The sequence below is a fragment of the Zosterops lateralis genome (genome assembly GCF_965231275.1).
Source record: "Zosterops lateralis genome assembly, chromosome: 12".
NCBI lineage: Eukaryota > Metazoa > Chordata > Aves > Passeriformes > Zosteropidae > Zosterops > Zosterops lateralis.
Genome location: NC_139772.1, coordinates 18,090,574 through 18,111,286, shown reverse-complemented (window position 1 = coordinate 18,111,286; position 20,713 = coordinate 18,090,574). Strand labels below are relative to the sequence as shown.

At 38.5% G+C, this 20,713-nt stretch overlaps 1 protein-coding gene across 2 annotated transcripts in view; it reads left to right on the top strand.

The window, feature by feature from the left end:
- The window catches only part of CEP89 (centrosomal protein 89), a 34,217-nt gene extending 17,192 nt beyond the window's left edge, over window positions 1-17,025 (top strand). The window contains exons 17-19 of one of the 2 annotated variants that reach the window (XM_083870491.1): window positions 1,113-1,202; window positions 11,374-11,543; window positions 15,729-17,025. In XM_083870491.1, coding sequence (XP_083726617.1) covers window positions 1,113-1,202; window positions 11,374-11,543; window positions 15,729-15,954 — 486 coding nt within the window. In that variant the 3' untranslated portion in view covers window positions 15,955-17,025. Of the gene's footprint in view, window positions 1-1,112; window positions 1,203-1,967; window positions 3,613-11,373; window positions 11,544-15,728 lie in introns of those variants that run through there. The other variant, XM_083870492.1, reaches the window with a different exon arrangement.
- The last annotated feature ends 3,688 nt before the right edge of the window (window positions 17,026-20,713 follow it).

Genomic DNA, 20,713 nt, shown 5'->3' with positions numbered 1-20,713 from the left:
GATTTTTTTTCTACAGGAGTAGTTAAATGCAACTACCCTTATTTCTGGAGGTAATATAATTAAACCTTAATTCACTTGAGCATTAGGGTTTGCAATGCAACATATCAAGTTTAAAAGATTTTTTTAACCTAGTTTCAGAAGTTGATGTTGAGCTACATGTATTTCAAAACAGCACACAAAATTTTAATATTTGTTTTTGAGTCTAAGGGCAGACTGTTATCCCTGAAATTATCCCTATGGACCTTCTGCTGTGGATGCATATGCATATTATTGCTCCTCACTGGTTAGCAGTCATTTTGACAGGCTGGTTGAGAGTTTTTGAGTTTCTGTTTAGTGCAAGTGCCTGGCATGGAGGTTTCTGGGCTTTTTATAAGCCTGTTTTGTTTATTTTACAAGACACTGGGCACAATTTCAATTTTTCATATTCATATTCACTCTTGTCTTCAAATTGAATCTGAAATAATTTCACAAAACTTTTTTGAAATAAAGCTTCTTTTACTTGTTCAGGTAGTAGACAAAGGTTGTCATCAGCATTGGATAAAAAGATACAGCAGTTAATTCCTAATTCTAGAAGAGGAACTATGGTGACACAACTAAAATCCTTGTCCACTACAAACTGGACTTCAGGGTTGTGAAACTGGGCACAATAAATGTCTCCTAGAAACTGGGGAAACTGATTCTTAGATCCCAATCTCTGGGATATCTACTTTTAAATATTAAGCATACTGTATTAGAAATATCCTTGCCTGAACCCCTACCAATTTCAAGGGCTTGTTTGAGAGCACGTTGTTAAATGTGACCCAAAGGATGAGTGTCATGCATAAAAATGGGATCCCTACATATACATAGATATATTTGTAGAAAAAAATACAGAATTGGTTGGGTTTACAGTAAGTATATTTCATTTCAGAATGTCATAGTATTAACAATCAGTTGACAAATTATTAATGAGCTGTTATGAGAATAATTTTTAGGACTCTTTATCCATGTTGATTCTTCAGAGTGTTGGAGTTGAAATTGAATTGCTGTGTCTCTCTCACTGTATGCATTTTGTCTGCCCTGACAAAAACACAGAATGGTTACATGTAGCTTTGTATACTGCATGGTTCCAGGCCAGATGTTTGGAAAATGAGAATCATGGTGTTCTCAAGAAAATTATAGAAGGCAGTCTACGCTTAGGAAGATTGGAAGAAAAAGTTAAGGTAAGCAGTGTTTCTAAGCTAAATATTTATTGTGAAATGTTTGGGTTTTTTTAATGAGGAGAAAAGTTAATCTGTGTCTGTGTTTTTATGAAAGACTTATGTATGGGTTATCTTTAAAAGTTTTGAAAAAACAAAAGAGGTCATCATTATCATTTTCACTGGTATGTTCTCCCATTGTATTTGTGCATTGTATTATCTTCCAGATCATTGTGTTTACATCATTACCTGGAGAATTATGACTAGTTGTAATAATATTAAACTTGTATTTCATTTTTTGCTCTATATTGGAACCCAAGTATTCTGTCTTCTACTTTTTTGAGGCTATATCACTCCTTCAACTTGAAGTCCATTAGAATTAGATTTGGAAGAGTTATAAGTGTTATCTCAAGTGTACAGTTACCATCAAGTACTTTCTTGTGACCATAGGGTAGAAGGTTGAGAAACTCAGAGGATGTTCAAACATCCAGCCTAGTTAGAGAATACATTATAAATTATCTTTCCAACTCTCCAAACAAATAAAAAGCACAGAATGTAATTGCAATATAACACTGAAATAAATTTGAAGCATTTATGTTTCAGCATTTTTGGTGCTACCACGATTGCTTTTACTGTAATCTTAAAAAAAAGAAAGGAGAAAGATACCTGGTATATTGGTTTCTGTATCAAGAAAGCAATGTATATATTACTTTCAAAAGCTGTTTTGTATTAAGTCAAATTTGTTCAGTTTATCCTAAAACAGAGCGTCTCCATATTATACTTTGCCAGTCAAGACCTCCACTGCCATTCCTGCATCAAATGACACAAATGTGCACCACCACTGTGTTAATGAAGACCATCTCCTTCTGCACTTCCATTGTAAGGATCAATTCAACATAGAAATTAGCAAGAAAGAAAATAAATTAAATTGCAATTGTAAAGAGAGAGCAGTAAGCTGAAAAACAGCTTGAATTTGTAAGGAACTCTTCATAAAATACCTGAATGCAGGAAACACTACTGTGAAGATTTACATAATTATATTAATACAGCCATAAAATATTTTTAGCTTTTTTCACCATCATTCATGTCTAGCTCCCCTGCTAAGACAGTGGCTTGTATTCTTGTTAAATGTGGATCTTCAGCAATGTAATAGATCTATGACTACTAAGGGATAAGGGATAGAGGAGAGGTTGGCATAAAATTAAGAACATGTTGTGAATTCTAAGTGCACATGTTGTGAATTTTAAGTGCAAAACCAAATTTTAAAAGTTTATGATCCCTCTCTTAATGGCAATTAGAAAAAAGTCTGTAAATAAAGTTCCTAAATGTGTTTTTATTTAGCAAAAGTAAGTCTAATCTACTTGCAAAACCTTTTCATTCTTCATTTTTGTCAGAAAGCTGAGGGTTTAAATAGTCACACAACACCTAAAAATACCATATGCTCTTTGGTTATTGTATTAATGGAACTTTTCTAAAAGCTAGTATGATTTACTTCTTTGCTGCTTCAGGAAATCACAAACTGGGTAACTGCCCTCTACTGAGTTTCAAGATGAACCCCTTATGAAGTATTTAGGTGTAATCCATCTCCAGTGATAATAGTATTTAAACCACATTCATTTTTCTGAAAAGATGACACAGTTATTGATAATGTCTGAGGCTAGTTTTTATCTCAGAAAAGGTTATTTTGCCTTGGCTTTTAGTTATTTTCAGATATTTCCGACAGATACAAGATACAAAATACAAATTATTTCATATGAATTAGAGCATAGAGTTCTCAGGTTATGAGGAGAGAAAAGTTTCTAACTTACAGCTTTGAGTTACTGACAGACTCACACTGTAGGCACTTGAATTTTCTATTTCTTAGATATAGCTATGTATACTTACATTTACCTTTTGTGGAGTTTGTTGCCTTGTGTCTCAGGAAAAAGCTCATCCAAAACTGTTACAGGTCAGATGCAAGTGTGTATGTCTCAGAACGTTTTTCTGGGGCTTCTTTAACCTCGCTGCAAATCTTTCTTGATGGAAGGAAAGAAGGAAGGCTGGGTGGGACAGCCATTCTCCACTGCAAACACTCCCTCTCAGGTCAGGTCATTTGCACAAGCCCTCCATATAAAAGTGGATCTGGTCTTCTGATACGGAATTCTCCCTTTTAATTAATTATTTTGGAGAAAGTAAATTAAGAAAATCCTATGGTTTTTGTTTTTCTTTGAGAAATCTCAAAATAAATCAAGATTTGGCAGATCTGTTACTTAGGACAAAAATCTTAAAAGCTAAATGACAGGTTATTGTTAAAATAAAATCCCAAACCACGTCCATAATTATATGCATAGCTTTATGACATATTTTAAATTGTTTATGCTGAAATGATATAGCAAATTAAAATTAATTCTTTTTATAACTATCCATTTTTAGTTTGGGATTTGGCAATTACTGTAAATAAACTTTATAAATCCATTCACTGTGCAAAACATTTTGTAGATTACCAGTATAACCACATGAAGTTTAGAGAGTAATAGAGCGGTATCAAATAAGTTGAATACACAATAAATAATTTTTATGCAGAAACTGTGTTATTACTTTGGTATTTTAGTTCTGAAAACATTTTTAGGATTTGAGGGACTCCAGGGCAGTTGGCCTGACCTTGGTGCCTGGTAAGGTAATGGAACAGATGCCCTTGAGTGCCATCACAGGGCACCCACAGGATGGCCCAGGGATCAGACCCAGCCAGTGTGGGTTTAGGAGGGGCAGCTCCTGCCTCACCAACCTGAGCTCCTTCCGTGACCAGGTGACCCTCCTGGTGGATGCAGGGAAGGCTGTGGATGTCTGTTTGGACTTCAGCAAGGCCTTTGACAGTGTCTCCCACAGCACACTCCTGGAAAAGCTGGCAGCCCATGGCTCAGACAGGAGCACTCTTTGCTGGGTTAAGAACTGGCTGCATGGCCAGACCCAGAGAGTGGTGGGGAATGGTGCTGCATCCAGCTGGGGACAGTCACCAGTGGTGTCCCTCAGGGTCTGTGCTGGGACACTGGTCAATCCTGTTTAATATCTTCCTTGATGATCTGGATAAGGGGACTGAGTCCGCCATCAGTAAATTTGCAGATGACACCAAGCTGGGAGCATGTGTTGGTCTGCTAGAGGGTAGGAGGGCTCTGCAGAGAGACCTGGAATGGTTGGATGGATGGGCAGAGTCCGATAATATGAGACTGAACAAGTCCAAGTGCTGAGTCCTGCATCTTGGCCACAACAACGCCCCACAGCACTACAGACTGGGGATAACAAGGTTGGACAGTGCCCAGGCAGAAAGGTGCTGGTGACAGGAGCTGAAAATGAGCCAGCAGTGTGCCCTGGTGGCCAAGAAGGCCAGTGGCTCCTGGCCTGGATCAGGAATGATTGGCCAGCAGGAGCAGGGAGGTCATTCCTCCCCTGTACCCAGCACTGGTGAGGCCACACCTTGAGTGCTCTGTCCAGTTCTGGCCCCTCAGTTTAGGAAGGACATTGAGTGCTGTGTCCAGCTCTGGCCCCTCAGTTTAGGAAGGACATTGAGACACTTGAGCGTGTCCAGAGGAGGCCATGAGGCTGGTGAGGGGCTGGGAACACAGACCCTGTGAGGAATGACTGAGGAAGCTGGGCTTGTTTATCCTGGAGAAAAGGAGACTCAGGGGTGACATGATCACTCTCTACAACTCCCTGAAAGGTGGCTGTGGGCAAGTGGGGATCAGTCAGTCTTTTCTCCTAGACATTGAGTGATAGGCCAATAGAACACAGCCTTAAGCTGTGCCAGGGGAGGTTTAGGGAAAAATTCTTCACAGTAAAGAGTGGCTGGGCATTGGAATGGGCTGTCCAGGGAGGTGGTGGAGTCACCAGCCTCGGGGCTGTTTATGGGAAGGCTGCATGTGGCCCTCAGTGCCATGGTTTAGTTGATGAGGTGGTGTTGGTCACAAGCTGGACTTCATGATCTCAAAGATCTTTTCCAACCTGGTTCATTCTGTGGTTCTGTGAACTGGGAGATACTGATTCAGTGCCATGGTCAGCATAATCTGAGGTAGCACTTTGGCTGGGGTTCCCTGGGAGGTCACTTTGTACTTCAATAATTGTAATTACCAAGCAGTTTGATGATCCATAGCAAGAATTTGAGGAAGCTGATTTTTCTGGTATTAAAACTACTTCTTTACATTTAGAGTTCCACACTGTTTTCTCTTTTACTATGAACTTGGACATAATTTTTGTCTTACCAGGAAGTCCTTCAGTTGAAGGACTTGCAAAAGGGACAGCTAACACAGAAAAATCTGTCTTTTTAATGAAGTATTTTAGTCAAACATCTAGTACAAATTCTGTGAAAACAATCCAGAAGTGTGCATAGTAAATCTCTGATAACAGAATTTGCACTCCACTTCATCATTAGGCACCTTTTCCTTTTCTTTACTGCAAGTGTAATTAATCTTTAAATTATACACACACCGTTGAAAAAAATAATTTAGATTACAACAAGTTTATTGGTTCTGAATCTCTATTTGATAATAATTTTGTTAGTCATGAGATTTTGGTAAAACAGCAACAACCTTTGTATTGAAGATATCTACCATCTCCTACTGTATCTGCCCTCCTTTTCATGCACGTTGACTAATTCAGCCTTAATTTTTTTCCTGCCATCTTGCTACCTTTGCATTTAGAGTACAAAATTGTCATTGATGAAGAGGAAGCAATAAATACTTATTCCTAACACTTCCTGATCACCGAGGAGCTGTGTGTTTCAGAACTGCGTGTACTCATTGCACAACATCTTGTTTGTATAACCAATTGCTCATGCCAGCACATTTGAAGGAGACAATGTTCCTGTCACCAGTGTTCCTTTGCCATGTTCCTATCAACATTAATCTGGACTTAAGGAAAAATGCTTTGTGTCTGAAATCAGGAGACCATGGACTGATTTATGTCTTGCTGCATACATGGCTTTTCTGTTCAGAGTACTCATTCTGCTTTGTTAGACTATAGATTTTTTCCAGTATGGGACTCTTGAAAATTCATGAAGCATTGCTGGTTTTTAAAATGCAGCCACTTAAGAAACTGTTTCCATTGTTTTGTCAGTGCTATTTTTTCCCCAAATCTTTTAATTATCAAGACAGGAATTCACCCCTATTTTTGTCTCAAGTTACCAATTGGGAAATACAAGGGCCCAGGTAGTACAGCATATAATACTGCAATACCTGTTTTCCCTTCATGCCTCTCATTCATTCCCTTCATTCATATGTTCAAAATCTTTGACACTTTGTGATGTTAGCTGATGTATGCAAAGAATCTCTAAATTATTCTGGTGTATGTCACTGCTTTGTATACTAGGTGGCTCATTTCCCAGAGTTAACCATGTGTAGAAAACAGAAAGTATAACCAAAATTGAAAAGAAATGAATCCATCTCACTGGTTAGGAAACATTGGATTCTCTTTCACACTCATAAGTTGATCTGTATGCAGAGGAGAGAGAAATGTACCCCATTTTTTTGCTGGCTTTTGTCTGAAACTGTTTCAGTTTTCTCACACTTCTCCACTCAGCTGTGAACTCAGAAGATAACTTGCACACTGTGCACAAAAGTGCTGCCATAAATCAGGGGAGAGATCAATATCCCCAGGAAGGTTATTTATGTGTCTCAGGCATTCTGAGCCTGCTGAATAGAACCTATCTTGCCAGGACTGCAATTAAGTCATCTATTTCCAAGATCTCTGTAACAAACCCAGGAGCCGAAGTCCTCCTGGAGAGTAGCCAGAATGACAGCATAGTGTCTATCCTGCTGGCCTAGATGACCCAAAGAAATCCTGTATATTCCCTCTAAGTCATCTGCAGTCTGTTTTACTGTCTCTTGACCACTTGGGCCTGGAAAGAGCCTGCAGAACTGGGTGTTTTACCTTGGTTCAGGGAAAGGAGGGAGTAGCTGGGTCCCTTTAAAAACAGGGAACAGACATGTGGAGTTCTCTTTCGTTCTCTCCGGCTCTCAAGTGGGTTTGCCTCGGGCAGGTCTCTTGAGTCAGCCCAGGGAGCTGCATGTGGAATTCCGAAGTTGCCTGGGAGCTGCTTTGGCAATAGCCCTGCCCGGCTGCCTGCCTTTGTGGGGAGGGATTAGAGCACTCCCTGCGAGGGTTCCAGCCGTGGAAACCAAAACAGGCAGTTTGCAGAGAAACCAGAATTGCCTTCTATGCATAAAATTTCACATTAGTTATTAGATACCAAAGTGATGTTAATTTAAAGCCTCAAATTTATCACAACAACAAACTAAAAAGTCGTGTTTCCAACAACAGAATTTTGTGTAATTACAGTTCCTGACAGGAATGGAATTGTGTTTGTGTGTGTGTGTTTGGATTATTAGTGGGGTTTGTTTGTTTGTTTGTTTTCTTTTGTTTTAAACAACCTTTCAGTTGTGTAATGAAAACTAGAGAAATTGGATTTGGTTGCTGCCATCAGCGTGTTATTTCTGAAATAAGAGATTGCACATGATGGCAGATCACTAAATCTATGAAATTTTAATGGATTTTTTTCCAAACCACATCTGAGCTCTACTTGTATCTCCTTGAGGCAGGAGAAACTTCATTTATCAAGTGTAATAAGAATCTTTCCTGCTAGAGTTTGATGAAGAAGAGCAGACTAGAAAATCTCTGCCAGAAGCAGTGGAATTACAAGTAAACATTTAGCGTTAGCACATTGTAGTACCTTTTAAAAGTTTGTTAAGTCTTTTGAACTTCTTTGGATAAATCTGAAATGTAACAAAAGCAAATACTTTCTTTGAGTTACTGTGGTGCTATAAGGCCAGTATTTGAGTTATTCATCTCTCTTACTATTAGCAGTGCTCTTTTTCATAAAATTCATAAGATTAAGTTACTTGCTGTGTTGCTCAGATAATGGATTTTGCTTTGCTCTGTCCTTCCTCAGTTCTCAAAAGCTTGCTATTACCATGGAAAATCCCACTTTCCTTAGAAGTTTCTAGCCTTCCTGATTTATAGATATTTTAAAAACTTTACAAGTTCAGCCTACAACTTCAAAAAATGAGAGAAAGATTAAATGTTTCTCCTGTATTTATGCAAGTTCTGTACTGGATGGGAATAGAATGCTTCATTATACCCCTCTTTTGGATAGGAAAAGAGAATGAAGATAAAAGTAGATTAGAGATACATAGGTTAAAGAAATAGAATAAGATAAAAATAGGTTAAAGAATAGAGTAAGATAAGGGTAAGGAAATATCCTCTATGAAGCTATTAATTTTAACGGTAATCTCAATTTTAAATTTGTTTCACAATACTGGATTAGTTTGCAAAGTGTTTCCTGCTCCTGGTGTTCATGAACGAAGCAAGGCTTAAGTAACAGTCAATTTCCTTTTCTCATGTTGGTTTTATCTTAAGTCTCAAAAGTTCTGTTTAATAGTAGATTATTTTTTGTCAAAGGTCACGTATCGACGATTCTCTCATACCTTTGGACATATGGTTTTGAAGAATCTCCAGTATAAATCTTTTCCCTTTTTGGTTGTTTTCCTAACAATTTACTGTTCATCTTTGTGCCAATGTCAATGTGCAAATGAGGAAGCTTATTTACTCTAGCACATAATACTGCAGATTAACTTTTTCCCAAACAATTAATATTGACTTTGTTGGCTTTGAATTAAAACGTTTCTAGAGTTTGTCTACATCTTTTTCACTGAGAATAGAGGAAGTATTTTATTTCCTATTAACACCACAATACTGTCTGACAAAACTAAACCTTCTGAATAAATAGGCTGTCCCTTTTCTGCTATCATGGTCTAGTTAAACTGGGAAAGTTATAGGTACAAGCACTGTTATCATCTACTACTAAAAAGGAATTTCCTCCCCCAACCTCCATATATGATTTTTTTACATAGCCCTGAAGATAATTGTCAGTGATCTTAATTGAAGTATTTTAGAAGTTTTTAGCTGCCATGGGAGAAAATTGACAGTGTTCTGTAGCACACAGTAAAAATTTCATCAGTACTCACAGGGCTATTCTGTGAGAATCAGACTTATAACACTTTTTATAGACAAGTGGGACAGTTTTCTTCAGATAGTACTTTGGTCTCTTCTGGAAGGGACAATACTAATTCTACTGGTAAAGGATGGGAGAAAGACAACACAATTGACAGAAAATACCTTTGTTACTTCAGCAAATCACCAGATCATTACATATATCATACCCAGCAGCCTATGTTTGTAGAAATGGTGTTTTGTTGGCTCTTTATTCGGAATTCTCCAACTTTCACCTTGTAATTAAATACACAAGGTGTAACAGAACTACAGTGATGACGAGGATACCTTCCTGAAACAACTTCAGATGGGAGTAAATTATGTCCCCTTCAGTACCAGCCTCTACATCCATGATCATTCCTCATCCTGCTTATTGTGTACGTGGGATGACATGACCTTGGGTGTGGCATACCTTATCCAGCTCTAGAGGAAAAGATTTTAACTTCCAGCTATGTGTTAACATCCTCTTCCTGAAAACTGTCATCTCCACCAGTCTGTTTGCTGCTACGTGCTTCACTTCAGAGAACATTCATAGTTTATCTTGAACAATTCAAAGGTAGTAGCCTGCTGTGAAGGATCTGTAAGTGACAGCAGCTGCATGTGTCAGTGTGCCCAGAACCATCCTAACCCGCCCAAGGCTGCATTTTACACAGACTTAATTATAATCCACCCATAGAGGCAGGATCAGAACAAGGTATCTATCCCTCGTATCTAGTTTCAGACTATAATCATATGGCCATAAGAAAAAGGTGCATTTTTGCCCTCTAATTTTGCTACTATTCTGCACATGGGACTCAGTTTCAGTTGGCAAAGGTAGAGTGGGAGTGCAGAGCCAACAGAGGCAGCTGTGGGGAATGGGGGAGCCAGAGCCCGAAGCATCTCAGGCAGAGTGCAGGTTAAAATACAAACCTCAGCTTAAAACACAAACAGCTTAAAACACAGACACCCTGTAGCTGGGTGGTCAGTGACCATGTGATGGCAAACAGGGTTTCACCAGTGCTACAATTCACCAGCCTCCTCTGTGATAAAACCGAGAGAGGAAGTTTTCTCTTGTTCTTTGACATTGTTACGGGCTTCTGACCTACAGAGGGCATTTCAGGTCCCACACCTGGGCTGGACCTGATAAGTGCTGGAGCTTTTACTGGCAGAGGGGAAGGTTCACCTGTTTCCCTGTACTCTGCATTTCCTCCAGGCTGGCTCTGAGCAGCCTTCCGTTCAGAAGGAACTTGTTTACTTTTAGCCTTCCATAACATTACTCTGCATTTTGGAGACTTCCCTGGGAATCTGAAAAATTGAGTGATGTTACTGATTAACTTCTAGGCTTCTTATTCTTCTATTAGATCTGTCAGGGAAAAGTTAGGATAAAAACCCTAAATAAGTCAGCCTTAAACATTGAATTATCGATATTTGAGGTAGATATTATCTATTATTATCCTGTTACCTCTAGAAAATTAAACTTCACAATGACTCAATTTTGCAAGAGCTAAAAAAGAAACAGTTTGTGGAAAGGATTACATAGCCTTATATACAGCACATCTAAAAATGCCATTTTTTAATTTCTCCAAAAGGCAAACTCAAATTTTTCTCCCCTGATTCAGATGAAGATAAAACTTTGGTGATTAGCACCTGAGATAAAACTTTTTTCTTATTTTTGGGATGAGACCAGTTGTTAGTTATCATCTAGTTATTATAGCCATTAATCAAAAAATCACTTGTGCTTCACTGAACAAGTGGACTGTTACGTGAAGCAGCAAGTGAAGCTATTTTTTTCTTCCTCTGAGTATTAAGATTAAACTGCTAACAAAACAGAGACACTTTTTCATGGTATGTACTGATAAGTATGACTGTTAAGCAAGTGGTAAGCAACATGCTATAAAGCTTTGTATCTTGGAAAGCAAGCGTTTTTTGCAGGTAATTGTGTTCATATAAAACAAACATACAGGATGATACTCATTGTACACACTAGTTTCATATGCAGAACAAAATGAAGCATAAGTCCTTCAAATTAACAAATAGGTTAAAAATATCCCACAGTGCAACCTACCTGACATAACTGAGCAAGGCAGCATTGATGTAAAGATTCAACTGAAAATCAGAATCTCTGTTTCTTTTGTTGGCAATGACTTGTCCTTACTTCTCCTATAATCCCATTCTTTTCTATGAACTTTAACCCTTACAGGTATATAAAAAAAAGGTATATGGGAAGCTTGGAGATATCAGTCTCAAGATGACTGAGCAAGAGAAAGAATTTGAAAGGAAGACTGCTCAGTATGAGCAAGAGAAGAAGCACCTGCAGCGTCTGCTGCAGGACAAACAGGAAACCCTCAATGAAGTGCTGGAGCAAAACAGGTGAGTGGGGCACAGCCAGGAGCAGTCCAGGTAGGACTGACAGGTAAAGGGACAAGGAAAAGCACCTGCACACAGCCACCAGTGCTTGCTTTCCAGCAGGGTCTTCTGTGATATATTCTGGGTCACTTTTCTCACTCAAAAGTAATGCATGTGTAGACAAAGAGATGTATTCATGTGTTACTTCTCTCATTATGTTTTTAGCAAGTCTACATCCAAACTAGCATGGGCTTTCATCAAACAAAACAGAGATGACCTGCCTTTGAAATTTCCTCCCCTCCTGCATTCTTTCACCTGATAACAAAAATCAGGAGTTCCACTTCTTACCCATTGCCTCCAAGAGATGAGAATTTTTCTACTTGGTTTTCAAAGCAAAACACGTATAGATGTAGTTGATAAATAAAAGCTTTTAAAGCTATGCAGTTTTCCCTTCCTGGAAGCTGCTCTGTAGAGCCTTCTCAGTAATTACAGCTAATAAATAAAAGCTTTTAAAGCTATGCAGATTTCCCTTCCTGGGAGGTGCTCTGTAGAGCCGCCTCAGTAATTACAGCTAATAAATAAAAGCATTTAAAGATATAGAGATTTACAGATTTCTCTTCCCGGCAGCTGCTCAGTAAAGCCTTTTCAGTAATTCCATCCTTTGCTAGACAATATTGCAAATTCACAGCAACCTTTCACCTAAGTGAAAGTATTCAACAGTGTTTTGTTCTTCAGGCAGCTGATAAACATCTTTATTTGTCACTGAATAACCTGGAGAGATACCAATATTATATACCTTTCCTTAAGGAGGTGGTCTGAAATGTAAACAAAGGTCATGTTGTGATCCTAGGGTAAAAGAACAACTTCATAAATGTTTCCAGTCTTATTTGACAGGACACTTAACTTTATGAGTTTACTAAGTCAGAATTATATTTCATAAGACTTCTGCAGAAGCTTAACAGTAGCTCAAGGTAGTTACAGCTGCTGTCCTTTGGATGCAGAATGTAAGTCTGAAGGTGCATTAAAGTGTCTTTGGAAGACGGTTAACAGCAGAAAAGCTTTGTAATTGTGCATAGGCAAGGGGGAGGAGCAGTCTTACCTGTGAGGTGACATACGAAATTATAACCATAATAAAAAATGTTGATCTTTGTGATAAGGAATATTTTAATAAACTGTTACAAGATAGATGAAAATTAATTATTGAGCCAGCCCAAATAAAATTCTGGGATTAAGGCTGAATAAATTTAGTTCAATAAGGGCAGAAAACTGTCTTTTTTAAAGAAGAATCTGCTTCCAGAAACTACTTCTAGTAATTCTTTCATCTTCAAACATCAGTGGGACACTGGCATTTTGCTTACTCTCAACAAGTTATAAAATCCTATATTTTGGCTAGTCAGGAGTTGAATGAGATTTTATTTTTTACTCATTAGTAATAGCCTACATTAATAAGAAATTAATTTAATGCCTTTTGTCTAAAGACATCTGGAAATGTAGAGGAAATGTTTAGATATGTATGTAAACTGAGAATGTATCTAGTTTTAAATGCCAAGTGGCAAAGACTTGTGTTTTAAGAGGCAAACCAGCTGTAGAGGCAAGGAAATTCCTGAAGGGAAGGGAAGTTGTGACTAGCAAGAAGACACCCTCTCTCCAACCCATTGTGCTGAATGCATTTTTAAATTTCAGTCAGGTCAAAATTTTCAAACAAAATTCCCTTGTGTAACTACACTTGGGATGCCACTGCTTCTTCTCAGATGCTCACCTGGAAAACAGCTGAACTATGGAGCAGAACACTGTGCCACACTGAAAAGCCTTACCTGTGACTGCAGCAATAGTTTGTGCCACTCTGAAAAGCCTTACCTGTGACTGTAGCAATAGTTTGTGCCACTCTGAAAAGCCTTACCTGTGACTGCAGCAATGTGTTGTCCCACACTGGAAAGCCTTACCTGTGACTGCAGCAATGGCTTGTGCCACACTGAAAAGCCTTACCTGTGACTGCAGCTGAACATTGTGCCACACTGAAAAGCCTTACTTGTGACTGCAGCAATAATTTGTGCCACTCTGAAAAGCCTTACCTGTGACTGCAGCAATGTGTTGTGCCACTCTGAAAAGCCTTACCTGTGACTGTGCTGCATTTGCAGCAGCAGCAGCTGCTCTGCCCTTTCTTGGTAGCAATGTGCTCTGACTGCTCATCCCAAAGCCAAGTCAGTTAGCACTCTCTGGCTCTGCACCTCTCAGCTCTGTTCAAAAATTAGTTGTCCAGGAAGAGTTCAGATAAACCTCTAAATGTGTCTGTTTTTTTGCTAATGAAGTAATTTTCTCCATGAGGACACTTTTAAACTAACTTCTTAGTATTGCTTTTTTTTTTTTCTAAAATCAATGCAGTTGCCATTAAACTGAATGTATGGACTGAAAATGGCAATCCTATTTGTCAGGCATACTGACAGCATTAAAGTATAATTTAGAACTTGCTGATCTTTAGTTTCATAATCTTACTTCAAATATTTTATGCCTCAGGCTCATGAAAGCACTAACAATGAAACAACCTTAAAAAGATAATAAAGTCTCTATTTCAGAACTTAGTGGATGAAATAAACCTTGGGTAATGATCTGTATTACAACAATGATAAACCAAATTAAGCTCTCCTGTATTGTCAAACATAAGAGGGCTGTGCACAGTGCCTGAAGACTCCTATTCGAGACAAGGGACAACAGAGAACAGAGGTGTGTCCTTATCAAGATATACAAGTTCACTTGAAAACAAGATGCTGAAAATGTTCCAAGATCACAATACAGAGGTCAGCCAATGAGTGAAACAGGACTGCCAGTTGGGGGAGTTCAGTCCTGAGATGTATATGCTTCACAACTCCCCCGAATGTAGGCTGGGGATAATGGTAAATGCCATTGTGTAAAGCATTTTGAAGCATATTCTGAGCACTGGTAGTATTAGACAATCTTATCCCATCTCAAGGAGAACTATTCTTCATGAGAACAAAGTCAAAGTTTTGGTGTTTGAAAAATGAGCGATTACTTCTTAATGGCTTTTTAGTGACTTGGCAGAAATGGAAGGGTCCAACTCATTAACTGTGGCTGCTCGTGTTCTTGAGCAGAGTATTGAACTATTAGCCAACTGTACTGCTCTCACCTGCCACATTTTGCCTTAATTCCATTCTCAGTGACTACTGATCTTCTCCACCACAGACGTTCATTCCTAGCAGTATGTACAAGAATAATCCTAAGCCCTTCTCCGTAAGTTTTTCTTGTAATCCTCCATCTATATATCCAGTCATAAGGTGAAACACAAACTGGGCTGGTACTATGTCTGGGCCACTTTTCATCACTTCATTCGCAGTGTTATTGATCAAAGAGGATTCTGTAAGATCTACTGATTCTATATTTTCTAGTGTACACCTTTTGCCTGCAATGTAGACTGCAGTATTTAATCTCAGCACATTTATGTTCTGCATTGATTTTTTTCTCATTTTTAGGGCCTGGTATTGGGGACAATTTTTATAGAAGGCTAGCTCTATTCAGTGCTTCAGGCAGTGCCCTCAAGGAAAATCTGTAGTATTAAAATGTATGCTCATTTTCCATGCAACAGCTATGCTTTCCACATAAATTGATCTGTATTTCCTTATTTTTTTGTATTTTGACATACACTAGGAGTCAAAGGAAACCCAAGCTCATGGGCTTTTTCTGCCTTCTAAGTTTATACCAGTTTTATTTGGCTCCCACAAAGATGCATTAGCTGAGCACAGAGTCTGACACTGATCAGAGCCTTTGGGCCTTGGAGTGGGGAGCACAGAGCTCTGGTGAGAAGGGGCAGTGTCCCGTGAGGGCTGTGCTCACAGGGGAGCCCCAGTCAATGGAGAGTGGAGTCACAGTGTTTGGATCTCTGTTCTTTGTGCAGACTTAATCCAACTTGTTACATGGGTCCGATAATGGGTAGTTTTACATGGGTATTTTTCTGGTCATATTCCATTTAGCATTAGGTTTAATCAGCTATTTAATTACATTATCAGCTATTAATCAGCTATTAAAGTTACCTATCAGTTTTTTCAAAAGCAAAATAGGAATGAATTTCAATCAAATAATTTCAAGCACTTAACTACAGGCCATTTCTAATTTGCTCATCCACATACTGTAATTCTGTACTGCTGAAACATTGTTAAAGTTAGGATTTCTCTTCTTTTTTTTTTTTTTTTTCCCCAGGAAAACAGAAGGGGAACTTGAAGTCATGTGGGAATCCACAGCCAAAGAAAACAGGAGAATGAGAGAACTCTTACATAAATCCCTGAGGAAAAACAATGTGCAGAGTGCTGTCACAGTTTGTGAACCACACTCTCAGAAGGACCTAGTTTATGGACATGATTTTAGCTATTGTGATGTGAAAACTTCATCCCCTACTGAAAATGAAATTCAGCAAGAATGTCAGTGATAAGAGTCTGCATCTCACCCAAGAAAGAGAACTTGGTGCCTGAATTTGACTTTTTCAGCAACACAAGGTGTAATGGAATGTTTACTGTCTTCAGTATTACTGTATTTTTAAGGTCATCAAAATCACAACAGCATATTCTTTACTTGTCCTGTCAATAATGTAAATCTAGCCTAAAATATTACTTTGCTATTTGAAGAAAAGACTATTCCTTCTTAAGACAAAATGTGTCTTTAAGCTTTAAGTTAACATGTAAAGACAAGTGACTAGTTAACAGGATAAGCAGCTGGTAAGCTTGGTGTTTAGCATAGACACCATGCCACAAAACAAGTGAACAGCAAGACAGTGCTTAAAAGGAAAAGTTTCAGTAAATTCTTCGTAAATTCTTCCTAAAGTGCCAGATGGAGTATGATGCAAGCTGAAAAAAAAGTGTGGCTTGTACTTTTTCTCCTGAGGAAGCATCTTGACTTCCTAAGGTGCAAGAATCTCCTTATCCTAGGTCATGTGCCAAAAATCTTGTCACCTCAAGGACAGACTGTGGAGCAGGCAAGACTGAAACATCCTCATGACAACTGCTGGTGTCTGAATGCACAACTGTCCATTGTGTAGATTTACAGGATCCCTGTAGGTGTTGGAAGCTCCTACCAATCTTTGGTTTGCCAAGGGGACAAGCTGCCAGCACAGGATGCAGCTCTTCTCCAGATTGTTTTGTTCATCCTGCTTCAGATTCAGTGGCTTCAAAAGCCACCCAAAGTATATAAGCAGTGCTTATTGTATATTCCTTTAGATTATTGATGTGTATTCATCTTAGCTTTCAGATTTGTTGATTTTTCACAATATTGCACAACAGTTTTGTAGTAGTATGTATTACTGTGATGTGACTTTATTTTGGATTTACATATAACTTGCTGGATCAGCTTTTTGGTGTTGCTTCATTGTCATAACAAAATGTAAATGGTACCAGAAAACTGTAACAATACAAAAAACATGTAGCTATCATAGTTGTGTAGTATTAGAAATAATGAAGAAATTGCATTGGCTTTGAAATGAAATAAAATAAAGAAATAAAAGAAATACATAGTATTTGTGTCTAGAAAGATTCCTGTAGTGTTTTCCTTCAGGGTAAGGCCATGACTCAGCAGAATGGCTTTATTCAGGAGAGGGTGGGGACAGCACACCAGTCACGCCATGATGTTCAGGGACAGGTGGATGTACAGCTTTCAAAGCCAGGTTCTGCAGTACAGGGCAAAGATGAAAATTTTACAGGCTTTCAAAGCACTGGCAGAATCTCAGTGCACCCTCATTTTGGAAACCACCAAAGTAGTTACATTATATAGATGCAAGCAAGATTTTAGGATGTACTTGAATGACACCCTTTTAACACGCATAAAACGAGTGCAACAACCTTACCATGCAACTCCAGCATGCCAGATTAACAGACTGATTAACTGACCTACTCTCTTATCAGCATGATAATGATCTTCTGGTCTCTGCCCAGAGACTTAACAAGAGCTACACCTTCCAATCCTTTCATTCTCCCGGCTTTTTCAACTTGATTATTTTAGCACTCTATGCCTCAACATAACAACCAGAAACTATTTTTAAGCACAGTCTTAAATAACTTCATTAATATGTGTTATAAATGCAATGGCAAATATCGGATAAATAAAAGACAATTTATTAATAACAAAATATCGAACACAAGAAAAATGAGAAAGCCACAAAAATAGGAAATGGTCAGCGCCGCGCTGGGTGGATAGGGGTCCGCACCGGGGTACAAGACTCCCAAATCCACGCCGATGCAGCTTTCAGTCCAGCATTTTATAGGGTTTTTCTGCCCTTAGGCAGTCCAGGTGTCCAGGATGGGCTGAATAGTCCGAATTTCTTTTCGATGGCCTTCCCGGATCTCGTCAGGTCTCATTGTCTCATTCCGGGAAAGCTCTTTCTTATGTCAATTTCACGGGTTAGTCTTATGCTGATTTCATTTTGCTTGTTGCGCCAGAGAGTTGATGAGATTGGCATCGTTGTCATGAAGGAATTTCTTCCTTGCATTGGCAAGGAAGTGATTCTTATCGAGGTTGGCCAGTGTCTTTGTCTAGCTTGATGATGTTCATCCTGTCTTTGCAACTGAGACTGGTAGGCTGGGGGGGAAACGATTAGCCCTATACTGGATTTCACAATTTTATTAACATTATTCCCATTACACATCAGGTTATTATTTTATACACAAATTTTTACCCAAAATTTATCACAATATGTGAAATTGTCATGGGCGTCTAAACTAAACCAGTCCGGTCCCCTGTCTTCCTTGAATTTGAAAAAAAAAACTAATTCGAAATGTCAAGTCTGAAGTACCTCTTCAAATAGACCAGACAGGCATGCACACTCCTCTCATTTCCACACTACCTGCAATCTGCAGGTGCAGACTCTGGAAGACCATCAAACATGGCAATACCCACACCTTTTCACCTTTCTAAAGGCAGGTTTGGAAAATGAAGCCTTTCATGTCATATTTTTTTTAATATAAGCATCTCTAAATGTGCAAATACAATCTCAGAACCGATTTAATATTTACAATATTGTCCTCCTCTGGTTTTAATTGCCCTTCTGTTTTAAGAGTTTGTGAAAATAAACAGCTTTACAAGGAAAAGCTATTGTATTGGCAATCTCTTAGAAGCAACATTTTCAAAACTCTCAATATTGGCCTAATTGTTCTTCCACTGAAGTGACCTGGGAATGTCTTAGAACTGTTCTTTTGCCACATGTGCTGCACATTTTCAGAGCTCTTGTTTTAGAGTTGTTTTAATCCATGGTTCGAAGGGCAGCACCTTGCCAGTGACACACTTAAGGCTTTCTTCAGAAATGCTACCCTTACTTTTTCATTTGCATATCCTTGAACTTTACATCAACTAACATTTTATCAAATCACTGAGTGATTCTCCATACTCAGTTTCCACAGGAAGAAACTGAGAAAAAGTTATGTCCCATGGATGAAAAAGTCCTTCTTTGGGTAAGGAACATTTTTATTTGCATAACAAAAATCCTGTTATAGGATATTTTAAATACATATGAGCATTTTATAAGTACATATGAACCCATTTGACATACTTGGACAATAAAATACTGGAATTGTTTCAGATCAGCAAAAGTAAACACATTTGCAAGTGTGCCAAGTGTTGTACAAATAGAATGAATGATTAGATAGGTGCTTTCCTCCAGTCCCTTCCAACAGGAAAGAAGTTGATTCTTTTATTAACAACTGAATCTCCTGTAAATCTCTTTCAGATGAAACATAGATCTTATGCTCTGTATGTTTTTCATCTTGCATTAAACCACTTGGTTTTAGTATATTTCTCTATACAGAACGTACACAATATAATGCTTATTGCTGACCATTGATTTTAGGACTAGAAAAAACGTGAAAAGACAAGTATTACATGTAAAAATATTCCTTTGAATTTTTTTAAATTAAAGCATGCAACATTTAAACATAAAGGAAAAATAAAAACCAACAGAAAAGTCCTGCTGAAAGTACTAACAAAGCTGATAATTTTAGGAGCTAAACTGACTAGCAGGCAATACCACTACCGAAACAAACCAAAATCCAATGTCTCAAAAGCTAGCTAGACGGAAAAAACTCAAAGGGGGTGTGTGCAGGGCTAGGAACTGGACTCAATGATCCTTGTGGGTTCCTTCCCACTCAGGATATTCTGTGCTTCTGTAAAGTCATCTTTCACTCTGTGGAGGAAAGATAAGATAACCAGATCCAAGTAGTTAATTAGGGGTCAGCTGCACCTGTATCTAATGCTGTGTGAGATGCTACATTTAGATTTCTTAATTTTATAAGAATTCGCTCTAGTAAAATACACTATATTGTTTACTCTTTATTCTTTCACTTTATTTGCTTGCATTATCTCTTTCTCAGCTGAAGCCAGGTGGGTGGGGCTGTCTGTCAGGACAGTTCCCGTCAGATCAATAGCTTTATGCAAGAGAAGGCAGAAGGGTTTTACTGAGTGTCAGCTGGCCTTGGATCAATGTAAATGCAAAAGCAGCAGTCAGCAGATGCAGGTACAGTGTAACACAGTAAGTGCTTTTTCATCTAAGTAAAAGCACAACATCCCTTGCAATCAAAAAAAAAAAAACAGTCAAAGATTTGCAAAGGTGTTCAGATCACAGGAGATCCGGTCCTATCTTGATATTGTAGCCCTTGACTGATTTCACATGCATTTTCCTGCTCTCATTTTTTGTAGCTGTGCTCAGTCTAGATGATGTTCATATTCTCTAAGTGTATCCTGTTATAAACAACTCAGCATTCTGGAAGCTGAGGGTTTTAGTCTTAAGACCATTTAGTGATTTATGACACTGTCATAAATCTTACTGAATACCATCACATGGCACGTACAGGACAACCAAGGGATCAGGCCCAGAATGGATTTTGGAAAGATAGGCCCTGCTTGATAAACCTGATCTCCTTTTATGACCAGATGACCCACCTTTTAGGTGAGGGAAATACATGGTTCAAAGGGCAGCACCTTGCCAGTGACACACTTGAGGCTTCCTTCAGAAATGCTGCCCTTACTTTTTCATTTGCATATCATTGAACTTCACATCAACTAACATTTTATCAAATCAAGACTTCAGCAAGGCTTTTGATACTGTCTCCCCAAACATTCTCCTGGAGAAAATGGTAGCTCATGGTTTGGACACCTTCACTTGGTTACAGACTGGATGGATGGATGGGAGTGGTGGTGAATGGAGTTAA